At 48.2% G+C, this 14,488-nt stretch overlaps 2 protein-coding genes across 2 annotated transcripts in view; both read right to left on the reverse strand.

Moving 5' to 3' along the window:
* Positions 1 to 14,488, reverse strand: part of DTYMK (deoxythymidylate kinase) — a 33,459-nt gene that overhangs the window by 15,651 nt on the left and 3,320 nt on the right. Inside the window, exon 3 of the mRNA XM_040348891.1 lies at positions 10,657 to 10,747. Within this exon, the coding sequence (XP_040204825.1) occupies positions 10,657 to 10,747 (91 nt within the window). The remainder of the gene's footprint in view (positions 1 to 10,656; positions 10,748 to 14,488) is intronic.
* On the reverse strand, positions 6,913 to 8,648 carry LOC120936497. Its single transcript, XM_040348889.1, has 2 exons — positions 7,169 to 8,648; positions 6,913 to 6,952 (listed from the first exon to the last, which is right to left on the reverse strand). The coding sequence occupies exon 1, from the start codon at positions 8,558 to 8,560 to the stop codon at positions 7,172 to 7,174; it is 1,389 nt and encodes a 462-aa protein (XP_040204823.1). The 5' UTR covers positions 8,561 to 8,648; the 3' UTR covers positions 6,913 to 6,952; positions 7,169 to 7,171.

Genomic DNA, 14,488 nt, shown 5'->3' on the forward strand with positions numbered 1-14,488 from the left:
GAGTTCCAGGACATTGAATGGCAGGCAGGACTCTTCCCGAGTCAAGCCCCCCTTGGCTGACTGAACACCCCAGACTCACCACCAGCCAGAGAGAGACTGGCATCCGTTGTGACCACTGTCCAGTGGTACGGCAGGAACAACTTTGTGATACATTTGCCTATATGTCTCAGTTTACTGCTCCCTGCTAGCCAGGTTATTGATGTGCTAATGTCCCCTCACCATTTCTAAAGGTTAATTGATCTATTGTGTTGTGTGAAGGAGAGCTGGGTTTAAGTGGCTTGGGTTAATTATTCTGATTGCTTCATTGTGGTAATTATCTCTCTATATGCGGGGTCGAGCGGTCTGGTTGATGTATTCAGTACAGCTAGTGCTCAGCGTCATTGATGTCATTGTCTAAAGAAAATGTGTTTTCAGCATCGGCCCCGTCGTGTCTGCCTATAATCTGTATGGAAGCCCCAGTGTGAGGGGGGCGGAGATTTGTCATTGTAACAGTTTTGGAAATGACATATAAGCTGTGTGTTATAACATTAAAGTCTGTGTTGTTCAAGCAGTAAGCTGGTCTCATGTGTGGCTTTCTGGGCGATTCCAGGGATATCCCTCCTCGTGGAATATTGGGGTGATTTTCGTTATGGGAAGAAGGGAACATTGACGGGGATATCATACCGATACCGTCACAAATTGGTTGGCAGCAGTGGGATTTTTCCCTTCTATTCCCCTTCACACCCGGATTCCAAGCAGACACTGGAAGAACTACTGGAAGTTCGTGGAAGGATTGCTAGCAACAAAACCAAGCGGGTCATCATAGCAGAATCAATGGAGCTAGACCAGGAGGACGGGATTGCAGCAACGCCAGCAGTACAAGAGATGGAGACACCAGTGATTCAGGAGGAGGAATCGCCAGCCAACAAGCTAATGAGAGAGAAGCTAGCGTGGTTCGGCCCGAACCCAACGCCAGATGTGGTACTGAAAGTGATGGACATGTTAGTAAACGCAGAGCTACAGGAGGATAAACAAATAAGGGACGCAGAGCTACAGTTAAAACTGGCAGCAGTCCAACAAGCAGCCGCACCTTCTACGAACAGTGAGTACAGCACAGCAGACGCAAGGAAGATTCCGTTTAGCGCTTTTAAAGCTTTTGATGAAAAGGACTGTGAGATTGATAACTTCCTGGCGGATTTTGAGCGACAATGTAACCTGCACCGAATAGCTAGAGGAGACTGGGTTGCAATATTGTCAGGCAAACTGTCAGGCAAAGCTTCTGATGCTTTCCGGACCGTGCCAGATCAGGATATTCATAGCTACGCCCGGGTTAAAGAAGTGCTCCTGGCTCGTTATGCAGTAACCCCAGAGTCCCACCGACAGAAGTTCAGGGACTCACGCAAAACCACGAAAGACTCTTATGCGGAATGGGCATGCCAATTGTCCCGGTCGGCCTCTAACTGGGCTAACAGCAGCCAGGCCACCACCGCAGAGGACATTTTGCAACTAATGCTCCTGGAGCAATTTTACAATCACATCCAGACGGACGTCAAGGATTGGGTGAGAGATCGCAGGCCCATGACTCTACCAGAGGCCGCGAAGTTGGCGGATGAATATGCAGATACTCGCAAGACGAACCAGGTCACACCACAGGAACAACCTCCACCACAAACGGTGCCCTCACACCCACCAACCGCTAGATACCAACCTCCTAACAGACCGGTGACATCTAGCCCTCGCTATCATCGCCAGGAGGGCAACGAACAACGCTGCTTCCGGTGCAAACAGCTGGGTCACTTCAAGCAGAATTGCCCCATGAATGACAACACCAGGTCAAATTGGTCTCAACCTGGGTACCGCCCACCAGCAGCAGCCCATTGTGTAGACTCGGCTTGGGATCCAAAGGAGCTGGGTCAGGAAGAACCATTGGGCACCCCTTACGAAGCCCTCATGGTACAATCTGTTATTACGGACAACAGGGAACACCATTGTCAGCTGGTCATGGGCGACAGCCCTGAGCCGGAGGGGCCCTGGAGGGAGCTGGGCAGAAAGAGGCACCGCCGGCCACCCTTCAAGAAGAAGAGGTCCTGGAAGCCGTATAATAAGCTGACCTGGGAGGAGAAGAAGCGACTGGAGGAGAGGGAGTCGCAGCGGGCGTCCCAGATGCGTGCCGAGATGTTCGCCAAGGGCCCACCGGTGGCCCCTTACACCACCACCCAGTTCCTGATGATGAAGGACCACGTGGAGAGCCTGCAGGACATGAGCAAGCAGGAGCTGATCCGTGAGTACATAGAGCTGGAGGAGTGCATAAGCCGCATGGAGGAGGAGAACAACCACCTGAGGTCACAGCAGCATGAACTGGAGATGGAGCTGGAGAAGCTCCAAGAGGAGAACCGGCGGCTGCGGAGGGAGCAGGGGGTGGCTGACCTTATGGGGCTCTGATCCCCCCCCCCCCCGGACTCTGAGCACCAGTGCTACAGCATTTCAACAAATATAACTTTTTCTTTTTATGAATCTCCTGGGATTGTCACTTCAGAGCCATAACCTGCCCCCTCCCATAGCGGGACACCTAGACGGCGGCGCACAGACCCATTCGCTGTCTTCACACTGACTTCTGGTGACTTTGCAGATCGCACAAAGACTTGGGGACTGACCGGCGTGTGATCTGACGACCCGGTGACATACCTGAGTCTGAAGCAGTTGCCAAGGGAGGTCAGTCATGCCAAACGGAGTTAACCTCTGACAGCTCTGAACCCGTCAACCCTACTGGACCAGGGAAGGTCCAACCGGGTTTGCCGGAGCAGGGAGCAAAAGGGGGGCCATTGTGATACATTTGCCTATATGTCTCAGTTTACTGCTCCCTGCTAGCCAGGTTATTGATGTGCTAATGTCCCCTCACTATTTCTAAAGGTTAATTGATCTATTGTGTTGTGTGAAGGAGAGCTGGGTTTAAGTGGCTTGGGTTAATTATTCTGATTGCTTCATTGTGGTAATTATCTCTCTATATGCGGGGTCGAGCGGTCTGGTTGATGTATTCAGTACAGCTAGTGCTCAGCGTCATTGATGTCATTGTCTAAAGAAAATGTGTTTTCAGCATCGGCCCCGTCGTGTCTGCCTATAATCTGAATGGAAGCCCCAGTGTGAGGGGTGCGGAGATTTGTCATTGTAACAGTTTTGGAAATGACATATAAGCTGTGTGTTATAACATTAAAGTCTGTGTTGTTCAAGCAGTAAGCTGGTCTCATGTGTGGCTTTCTGGGCGATTCCAGGGATATCCCTCCTTGTGGAATATTGGGGTGATTTTCGTTATGGGAAGAAGGGAACATTGACGGGGATATCATACCGATACCGTCACAGACTTCCCGGCCCAAAGTACCGGAGATGTCAGCCACCACACTAGGGAGGACCTGACCAGGCGACTCACCCGGACTTGGTAATCCAGAGACGAAGGAAGCTTGTCCCAACGCGACAGAAGCGATGACCACTTCTGGGTCGCCAACTGCCTCTCCGCAGTTTGCAGTGTCTGTAATTTCTCTGTGGGAAGAAAAACTCCCGCCTCCAAGGAATCCAGAACCAACCCCAGGTATTCCAGGCGCTGAGACGGTACCAACACAGACTTCTGAGCATTTAGCAGCCAACCAAATTCCCGGAGGGTCTGGCAGGTGATGGACACATCCACCTCTAACAGAGCTTGAAGAAGCTCTCAGAAGAAGATCGTCCAGGTATCCTACAATAGTGATCCCACGCTGCCTCAGCAATGCCAGAATCGGAGCAAGCACCTTAGTGAAAACCCTTGGTGCCGAAGCCGAAAGGGAGGGCCACAAATTGAAAGTGGTCCTCCCCGACCGCAAAGCGCAGAAATCTCTGGAGCTTTACGCATATGGGGATATGCAAGTACGCGTCCTTGATATCCAAGGACGCCAGGAAATCCTCTTGATGGAGTGCCGCTATTCACAGAGCGAACCGACTCCATCCTGAACTTTAGCACTTTGACAAAACAGTTGAGGGCCTTGGAGATCCAGGATTGGACGGACCCCTTCCAAAAAAAAAAAAAAAATCTGTCAGGCGGACAAGTGAGAAACTATCTTTTACTACTTCGCAAACCCACCGGTCAGAAAGAAGAGACCTCCACCGAGCCGCGAAGCCGCCCCCCCACCCGAGAGATGGGCGGGGGCAGACCTTCATGCGGAAGCAGGTTGTTCCGCAGGCTTGCGGAACCAGGGGCGCTTGCGCACTGGGAACGTTTACCTGCCGCACCGGGCGGACGAAAAAAACGATTGGGGGCGGCAAAGGGGGGCCCCTGCCTACGGCAAGGCTCCTTCTCTTTACCAGATTGTGGGAGCAGAGAGCCCTTACCACCCGTGGCATCCTTGATGTCATCCAGAGAAGCCCCAAAAAGCCATTCACCCTTAAAGGGCAAATCCACCAAGGCCTTCATATAAGACTGGTCCGCAGACCAACACTTCAGCCAGACAAGGCTGGCGCAACACCGCGTAGGCCGAGGCCCTGGTGAGCAAAGGAAGCATATCCAGGGCCGACTCAGACAAATTTTAGGCCCTGCACCAACTGGTCAGCCAGCGCCACACAGTCCGGAGGGGTATGATGCACCTCCAACTCCTGAAACAACAACTTTGCCCGTTCAGCAAGTGTCTGTGACACTAGAGCCCCGGCCAAGACCGGTCTCACCGCCGACCCCACCACCGTGAACATGGAGCGGGCCACAGCCTCAGCTCTCCTATCTGCGGGGTCCTTGAAAGCGGTAGCCCCTTCCACAGACAACGTGGTCACCTTGTTCAGTCAGGACAAAGGGGGGGGGGGGGTCCACTTTTTTTTTTTTTTTTTTTTTTTTTTGGAAGACCTCCTCAAAAGGATAACGGACTGCAAAGCATTTTGGAATAGAAAAAAAAAAAAAAAACTTTTGTGGCTGATCCCATTCCTTGTACAAACTTGTTTGCAGTGCGGGGCGGCTTACGGAACCCAAAACGGACCGACATCTGATGTCTCTGCCGAATCCTCAATTTTTTTTGAGTATCCCGCACCGCAGTGATAAGAGCTCCCACTAGCGCCCTATAATGCGCTGACCCTGATGCAGAGTCATCCTCACTGTCCGTGTGGACTAGGCCTGCATCCTCTGACACCTTGGAACCAGGGCCTGGAGCAGTAGCAGGCCTGATTCTGTGTCAGAGGCATCCCCAGAAGAAGGCGGGGGGAGGGGCGCTTTTACCCCCCCCCCCCTCTGGCCACACGCCGCTTCAATCCGGCAACAAACGCCTCAAGGACTGCCGTCATAGCATCCACAGAGGCCGCAGGGGCACTAAGGGTTAACTCTGGCATGTCTGGGGGAGAAGCATCCGGTTCGGACGCCATGCTGACCCACCCAATTGCCGCCTTTGGACTGCAAGGGAAGACCCACAGGCCACCCTCCCGGCCGCAGCAGAGAACAGGGGACCCCCAAGAGGACTCGCCACCCGACCAGGCTGTACTGCTGCTGTCTGCACCAGAGTGCTGTCCGTGCTGTGCCGTCCCTCAGGAAGTGTGCTTGAGCCGTTCGCGCAGATTTTTTAGCTTTGAAATTGCACACTCGTGGAATGGCACAAAAAAAAAAAACACACACACCATTACCAGGTTAGAGGAGCTCTAGTGCTAGAATTATTGCTCTCGCTCTTACAATCAAGGCAATACCTCACATGTGTGATTTGAACACAGTTTACACATGCGGGTCCGTTTTGTTTGCTGTGCAAGCTCGCGGGACGCTTCAAAAAAATTCCCCTAATTTTAAATTTGTATTTTATTTATTTTGCTACTTTATAAAAAAAATAGTATATAAGTATATACACACACACACACACACACACACACACACACACACACACACACAGTAAACATCCCATGCGACAGTAATAGGTGGTGACAGGTATCCTTTATGAAGGGATTGGAGTCTAAAAGACATCAAATCCCTCCCTTGCACGTCAAAGTATTCAGATTGTCAAAATGGCGATTCTGAACTCACTTTTTTAAAAGTTAGCGCGATTGGCAGCCGAGTAAACCAAAAGACTGGAACAAAGCTGTTTACGGCTTTGTGGCAGTCTCTCTAGCCGGTGGAAGTGCCGAATCGCGGACCGGGTCTCCCAGTGGGACGGGAGGCCCAAAAAGAGCGGCAGAAGGAGACATCCACACCCCCCCCCCCCTGCTCCTCCAGTATAACAGCAGAGTGGCTTTTAGGCACATCAGTTATCCCTGAAGAGCCAACTGCCCGCTCCAAAAATGGTACCCCGTTATAACTCCCTAAAGCTGAGGCCTCATCTACATACGCTCAGCAGGAAGGAGTTAAACAATGCATACAGATTCTGACTTGCCCCCCTCCCCCCAACCAGAGGAGTTTGACCACACCGATGCAGCAGATCTCTTGGGACAGGGCTCGACAAATCCCGGTCACCAGGGCGACTAGAAATAGGGTCCTGGCGACTTGGCTTGTGTGAGCTGGCGCCATCTGGTGGTGAGCCGTTGGTATTACAAGTTATTACCACCAGATGTGTAAGCTGGCGCCATCTGGTGGTGGCCGTATTACAAGTTAAGCATTACAAGTTAAACAGCAATTCTAATGTTATTTTTCACTATTTTCACTGCCATCATCTTCCCTCTAATTAGAACCCCCAAACATTATATATTTTTTATCCCAACACCCTAGAGAATAAAATGGCGATCGTTGGAATACTTTGTCACGCCGTATTTGCGCAGCGGTCTTACAAGCGCACTTTTTTGTGAAAAAAAATTACACTTTTTTTAATAAAAAAAAAAACAAAAAAAAAAAAAAATGGAGTTACACTTACCGGTAACGTCCTTTCCAGTAGTCTTTCAGGACAGCCACAACTTGAGAGATAGGCTCCTCCTCTTCCTTAGGAAACACTGCCCAGCCTTTAAAATCTCTCCTCCCCCTGCTAGACCTCAGTTTTTATACGAGCACTCCGGTCCGCTGGGGAGACACAAGAACATGTTAGTAATCCATAGTTAACACATCAATATCATACTATGTTCCTGGATTAGAAACCCCTTCTTCTTACTTTTCGGGAGGGTAACTAGGGCTGTCCTGAAAGACTACTGGAAAGGACGTTACCGGTAAGTGTAACTCCATTTTTCCCTATCCGTCTTTCAGGACAGCCACAACTTGAGAGGATAATCGAGTACTTACAATTTAGGGTGGGACCACGGCTTGCAAGACTTTTCTCCCAAAGGCTTGTTCACCTGCTGACACCAGATCTACTCTGTAATGCTTGATGAAAGTGGCGTAGCTGGACCAAGTTGCGGCTTTGCATATTTGATCTGGCGTCGCTCCAGCCCTTTCAGCCTGAGAAGTAGCCACCGCCCGAGTAGAGTGTGCCTTAATTCCTGTAGGGACTTCCCTACCAGATAAGGAGTAAGCCTGCCCAATAACTAGTCTGAGCCACCTAGCAATAGTGCGCCGAGACGCTTTCTGTCCCTTTCTGGTCCCAGAAAACAAAACGAACAAAGAGTCTGACTTCCTAAAAGCTCGAGTCAGCTCCAAGTACTGTAGGATACATCTCCTAACATCTAGTGTACTGAACTTAAATTCCCTTTCACCAGAGGGATTGGAACAAAATGAGGGTAATACCACCTCCTGGCTTCTATGGAACTTGGAAGCCACTTTCGGAAGGAAGGCCGGATCGGTTTTAAAAACAACTCGATCCGGGAAAATTACACAAAAAGGAGGACGAATGGACAGGGCTTCCAATTCACTGACCCTCCTGGCAGTAGTCACTGCAACTAAAAAGACTGTTTTAAATGTTAGATCCTTTAAAGAACACTTGTCTAAGGGTTCAAAGGGCAACCCTGTTAGCACCTGTAAAACTAATGATAGATCCCACTTGGGGAAGGAAGGTCCCTGGGAAGGTTTCTGTCTGGACAAAGCCCTAAAGAACCTGATGACCCAGGGATTGGATGCTAGAGGGCTCTCTAGAAACACACTGAGTGCTGAGACCTGGCCTTTAAGGGTACTCACTGACAAGCCTTTATCTGCTCCGCACTGGAGAAATTCCAGAACGGACTTGTGGCTTTGTGTTGGAAAGGAAAATTCCTGGCACCAAGTATTAAAACGAATCCAAACTTTCCTATAAATAGAACGTGTCTCCTTCTTCCTACTGTCAAGAAGGGTGGCAGTCAGTTTGTCCGAAAAACCTTTGGACCTCAGCAAGGACTCCTCAGTAACCACGCCGCGAGGTTCCATCTGTGTACCTGAGGGCACAGTACTGGACCCTGCAAGAGGAGATCCTCTCGAAGAGGAAGAAAAAGAGGGGGTTCTGTGGTCAGTTGCTTGAGAACCGAAAACCAGGCCCTCTTGGGCCAGTGGGGTGCCACAAGGATAAGTGAGGTGTTCTCCAGCTGAAATTTTCTCAGGACCAGTGGTAGAAGAGCTGGGGGTGGGAAGGCGTAACAAATCCCGAATCGCCAGCTCTGGGATAGGGCATCTATCCCTCTTGCTCCCTCTCCCCTGCCCCGAGAGAAAAACCAATGTGTTTTTGTGTTCTCCCTGGAAGCGAAGAGATCTATCTCCGGAGACCCCCATCTCTTGACCAAAAGATGGAAGACCTCCTGATTGAGGGACCACTCGTCTTCCCTCAGTTGACTTCGACTGAGGAAATCCGCTGTACTGTTTTCTTTTTTTTTTTTTTTTTTTTTAAATAACAACCTGGTTACAGCCCTCTGGGAAGCACTAGACAGACACTACTGCTAGGTGCCCTGCTGTCTTTCCCTCCTCTCCCCCAACCACCAAGGGAAAAATAGAGGAAGGAAAAGAGACATAGTCTAAAGTTTTGGGAACCCTCCCCAGGAACCCTTACCTTGGACTGGCTGGAGGTAGCGTCCCTAGTCGGGTCCCGTTCCGGAGAGGTCACCGACATAGCGGGGTGGTTGTGCTGTGTCTAACTCGTCCCAACGAGTATTATCCGACACCTCCAGCAGGACGCGTGGGTCTCTTATCAGCGCCGCGACCCGGAACCGGAAGTCGCGGGTCATAGGGAATCCTTTCCGAGGCGCACCGGAAATGACGTCGCCCGCCACTCGGCCCGCATTTTTTAAAAGAAAAAAACAATGTGCGGCCTGTAATCAGGGTGCCCGGAGCTGAATTCCCCCCGCCGCGGTCCTGTGGACACGATAGGGACCCCCCCACGAACCGTCTGTCGCGCTCGACCTGGTTGGGGTGCGTTTCTTTTGGCGGTAAGTTCTTTCGCCCAATCTCCTTTAGGAAGCCCTTGCCTCCACCATAGGAAAAATAATGATGGCCACAGTCCCCTGACTGTTCTGCCTGGTTCCTTAGCAGTGTCTCCCCACCGGAGGAAACACTAAGAACTGAGGTCTAGCAGGGGGAGGAGAGATTTTAAAGGCTGGGCAGTGTTTCCTAAGGAAGAGGAGGAGCCTATCTCTCAAGTTGTGGCTGTCCTGAAAGACGGATAGGGAAAACAGTAAAGTTATCCCCATTTTTTTTTATATTATAAAAAGATAATGTTACGCCGAGTAAATTCATACCCAACATGTCACGCTTCAAAATTGCGTCCGCTCGTGGAATGCCGACAAACTTTTACCCTTTAAAATCTTCATAGGCGACGTTTAAAAAAAATCTACAGGTTGCATGTTTTGAGTTACAGAGGAGGTCTAGGGCTAGAATTATTGCTCTCGCTCTACCAATCGCGGCGATACCTCACATGTGTGGTTTGAACACCGTTTACATATGCGGGCGCTGCTCGCTTCTGCGCGCAAGCTTGTCGGGACGGGGCACGTTTTCTGGCTCCTAACTTTTTTAGCTGGCTCCTAGATTCCAAGCAAATTTGTCAACCCCTGCTCTTGGAAGATGAACGGTCCTATTGAGCATTTTCCATAACAAAGGATGCAGAGAGGACCTGGCCTACCATTTTAATCTAGAGTGGCTGAGCACCAGTGAGCCCCATGTTGCCCTGTACAGGCACGCTCCCTGCTTTTAAAAGTCGCATGGATGAGCAGGCCACACTTCCTGATAACAGTTCTGCCAGTAATGCATCACTCACAGCACCAAAAGCAACATTAAAAAATGTTGCAACAGCGCACAAGCTAGGGAGCGATTTGCCCAAAGGGCAGGGCCCTCAGATTTGTAAGTCACAGACAAGCACTCAGCAGCCGCAAAGATGAGCTGCTCTTAGGGCAGAGCCAACAAGCCTTAGGGGGCAGGCAGGGTCTGGCCAAAAAGAGGGCTGCATTACCTCAGGTCTATAGGGGCTATTTTAAGGGGCATTGCTGACCACAATAGTCTGACACAGATTTAAAAGCAGAGTTTCACCCATTTAAAAGTCAGCAGCTACAAAAAGTGTAGCTGCTGACTTAAGACACTCACCAGCGATGCAGGCGTACGAAGCACCGCTCCTTTCCGCTGCGCCGCCATTGTAACTTCACAGCCCCGAACGCACTGTGCATGAAGCGCAATCTTCTGGGATCTGTGACATGTCCCAGAAGAATGCAGGTGGGGGGGCTGATCTTCATTCCGACACCAGGGGAGGAAGTGGTGCTGGGTGCATGGTAATAGGGGCTTCTGAAGTGCTTCGATTTGTATCCAAATCCACATTGTACAGTACAAGAGCAACAGCACAAATTTACGGTAATTTGGCATTAATATTTAGTTTATTTAAATATTACCTTTTTGGAGCTTGTGAATGCAACTCCTGAAAAAGCATATCGGTCCACCACAAGGGTGACACCACTCCTTAGCTTCTCTTTCATCAAAGGACTACAAATAAATAAAAAAAAACACTTACTTAATATTGATCTATAAATAATTAATGAATATTGTAACTGTACTAGAAAAATATTTAAAGCCAAATTCCAGGCAGATATAAAATACTGTATACATAATTTGTTATTAAATGGTAGCAGTTTGTAAATATTTATGACTGGTATCAACTTCCTGCAGTCCCTGTACAGCAGAGCTCCAACTAGGAGAGAAAAGCATCACAAGAAGCAGTTGTATTGTATTGTATTGCAGTGCTTATGCGCAAACATGCTGATAGAAGCAGATTTGCTCATTAACTTGTTGCAGCTCATCCATTGTGTAGTGACAGCAGGAGGAGGGACAAGACCTTTAAGTGTTAAAGGGTCACTAAAGGAATTTTTTTTTTTGCTTAATAGCTTCCTTTACCTTACTGCAGTCCTGGTTTCATGTCCTCATTGTTCGTTTTTGCTTTGATGTAAATCCTCTGTTCTGGACACTTCCTGGTTGTCTGTTTACTGATCACCACAGTACTGGGAGATTTCTCACTGTGGTGACTAATCAAGGAGGTGTGTTTAAAACCCCTCAGCACCAATCCAGTTTCGTTTTGCAAAACCTTCACTGCTCTCTATTGGCTTTGTACATCAGAGAACCAGGAAACAGCAAAAACGAAACTAAACTGTATGTACATTATATGATTGTTTATCTATTTTTAATCATTTTTAAAAGGAATCAGTTAACTATTATGTCTCTATACCCGGTAAACAGTAATTTCAGCAACAAAAAAAATGTTTTTTCCTTTAGTGACCCTTTAACTCCAGTAGAGACAGATTGGGTCTTCTACTCCACCAAAAGAGGAAATGCAAATCCTTTGGCAAGTAAAACTGCTCCCATATACTGAAGGTGTTTGTGTGCAGTTTGCCTGAAGTTCAGCTTTGACATCAATACTAACAGTTGTCAACCAATATTTGTGACTGAAAAAATAAATAAAAAGGAGACCTATTACCACATCATGCCTATCAAGATAAACAACTCACTCATATAATCATGTTGGGCTGCATTTGTTTGAAATTTTAACCACAGCTGGGAAAACAGTATATAAGTTTAACGAGTACACCCCTCACATTTTTGTAAATATATTTTTTGTTACATCTTCTCATATGACAACACTGAAGAAATTACACTTTGCTACAAAGTAGTGAGTGTACAGCTTGTACAACAGTGTCAATTTGCTGTCCCCTCAAAATAACAGCCATTAATGTCTAAACCGCTGGCAACAAAAGTGAGTACACCCCCAGGTGAAAATATCCAAATTGGGAAAAAGTGTCAATATTTTGTGTGGCCTCCATTATTTTTCCACTACCCTAACCCTCTTGGGCATGGAGTTCAGAGTTTCACAGGTTGCCACTGGAATCATCTTCCACTCCTCCATGACATCACGGGGCTGGTGGATATTATAGACCTTACACTCCTCCACCTTCTGTTTGAAGATGCCCCAAAGATGCCCAATAGGGTTTAGGTCTGGAGACATGCTTGGCCAGTCCATCACCTTTACCCTCAGCTTCTTTAGCAAGGCAGTGGTCATCTTTAAGTTGTGTGTTGGGGTCATCATGTTGGAATAATGCCCTGTGGCCCAGTCTCTGAAAGGAGGGCAGGGGGATCATGCTCTGCTTCAGTATGTCACAGTACATGTTGGCATTCATGGTTCCCTCGATGAACTGTAGCTCCCCAGTGCTGGCAACGCTCAGGCAGCCCCAGACCATGACACTCCCACCACCATGCTTGACTGTAGGCAAGACACTTGTCTGTACACCTCACCTGGTTGCCGCGCCACACACACACCGGAACCAAATATGTTTAATCTTGGTCTCATAAAATCACAGGACATGGGTTCCAGTAATCCATGTCCTTAGTCTGCTTGTCTTCAGCATACTGTTTGCAGGCTTTCTTGTGCATCATCTTTAGATTAGGCTTCCTTCTGGGACGACAGCCATGCAGACTATATTGATGCGGTGTATGGTCTGAGCACCAACAGGTTGACCCCCCCCCCCCCACCCCTTCCAACCTCTGCAGAAATGCTGGCAGCACTCAAACTTCTTATAGCCTATGCCCTGTTTACGTAGAGCAACAATGCTTTTTTTCAGATCCTCAGAGAGTTCTTTGCCACATTGAACTTCCAGTGACCAGTAAGAGCGAGCAATACCAAATTTAACACACCTGAGACCTTGTAACACCGAGTCACAAGACCAGGGGGGGGACATTGCTAATTGGGTCCCAATTTGGACATTTTCATGTAGGGTGTACTCCCTTTTGTCACCAGCGGTTTAGACATTAATGGCTGTGTGTGGAGTTATTTTGGAGGGTACAGCAAATTTACACTGTTATACAAGTTTCACAATCACTACTTTACACACTACATCATCGTGGTACCATCAAGAGCCAAGAAGTTACCCTTGCAGTGTGGGCATAGCCCTACAGCAAGGGAATTTTTATTTATTTCAGAGCTGGGCTTTAAGGCAAATAGCAAGAGGTTTACATACTGTAGTATAGGTATTCCCCCCCCCGGCTTCCGGGTAGTGAATCCCGCGGGAGTGGGCATACCTATTTAGAGACGAGTGATTGACGTATGACAAAAGCTCCCCCCCCGGCGCATAATGCGCGTCACCAGTTTCCGAAAATAGCCAAACGTTGGTGCGCAGGCACCGTGTAGCGCCAACTCGCAGTTCGTGTTCTTTCGTAAACTGGTGACGCGCATTATGCGCCGTGGTGAAGCTTTTATCATACGTCAATCACTAGTCTCTGAATAGCAACGCCCACTCCCGCGGGATTCACTCCCCGGAAGCTGGGGGGGTAAAATACCTATGGTATGTAAACCGAAAAAAAAAAAACATACTGTACATGTCGGCAGTATGCTGGATTGAATGGTATATACTTGTTTTTAGAGTGAACCTCCACTAAGGCAATTCACAAAATCCAGAAAAGTACATATTATAAAAGGTTAGTGCAGCGCATACAATTCAAATGATGCAATTAAGGTAGGAGCACACAGACGTCGCTCGCTGCCGTCCTTTCGTGAAACAAACCTGTCTGTTTTACGCTACTGATCGTTCAGAACTTTGTGAGTAGACTTAGGCTTATCCAATATATTTTAGCATTTTTGAAACGGAGAGCACTTGGATCCATTTTTCTTGCATACATGGTATATTATCCTGCTGTGAACTACGGAGGGACCTGATAAGACAATTTGCCATTGGGTGTATCTGCATTTATGCCATCTGCTTGCACAACTACCTGGTAACACAGGAGTCCATGCCTTAAGGTAAGAGTGGCCAATCCTATAGTGGTGGAGGGATCACCTATTGTTTTGAATCTACGTCACTGGTGAATCTTTAGCAGATTCTGGAATTTGTTCGTCACACAATTCTTTGGACTAGCATTCACGTTTATTTTTGATTGATTTTTTGGCTCAGTTTGTTTTTTCGCTGGATTTTTTCACGGATACCTTTATTGCATCATTTGAATTGTATGCGCTGCACTAACCTTTTATAATATGTACTTTAAGGCAAGTAGTCTATTCACTTTGCAAGGAAATTTTCATTTCGCTTAGTAAGTGAGGTAAAGCTTAGCCGACTCATCCAATCACGTGCAAGAAGACTTCTAAAACTTTCCTTGCAAGAGCTTGGGTATGCTTTGCTATTCACCAAGTCAAGGGGAAATTCTCTAGCAAAACAACCCATTTGCTTTTAGTAAACCAACCTCACT

The sequence above is a fragment of the Rana temporaria genome, chromosome 4 (assembly GCF_905171775.1).
Source record: "Rana temporaria chromosome 4, aRanTem1.1, whole genome shotgun sequence".
Classification (NCBI taxonomy): domain Eukaryota; kingdom Metazoa; phylum Chordata; class Amphibia; order Anura; family Ranidae; genus Rana; species Rana temporaria.

Excerpts from the sequence above, each read along its gene's own strand:
- LOC120936497 (XM_040348889.1), bottom strand. The coding sequence starts at position 8,560 with ATGGGGGTCTCCGGAGATAGATCTCTTCGCTTCCAGGGAGAACACAAA.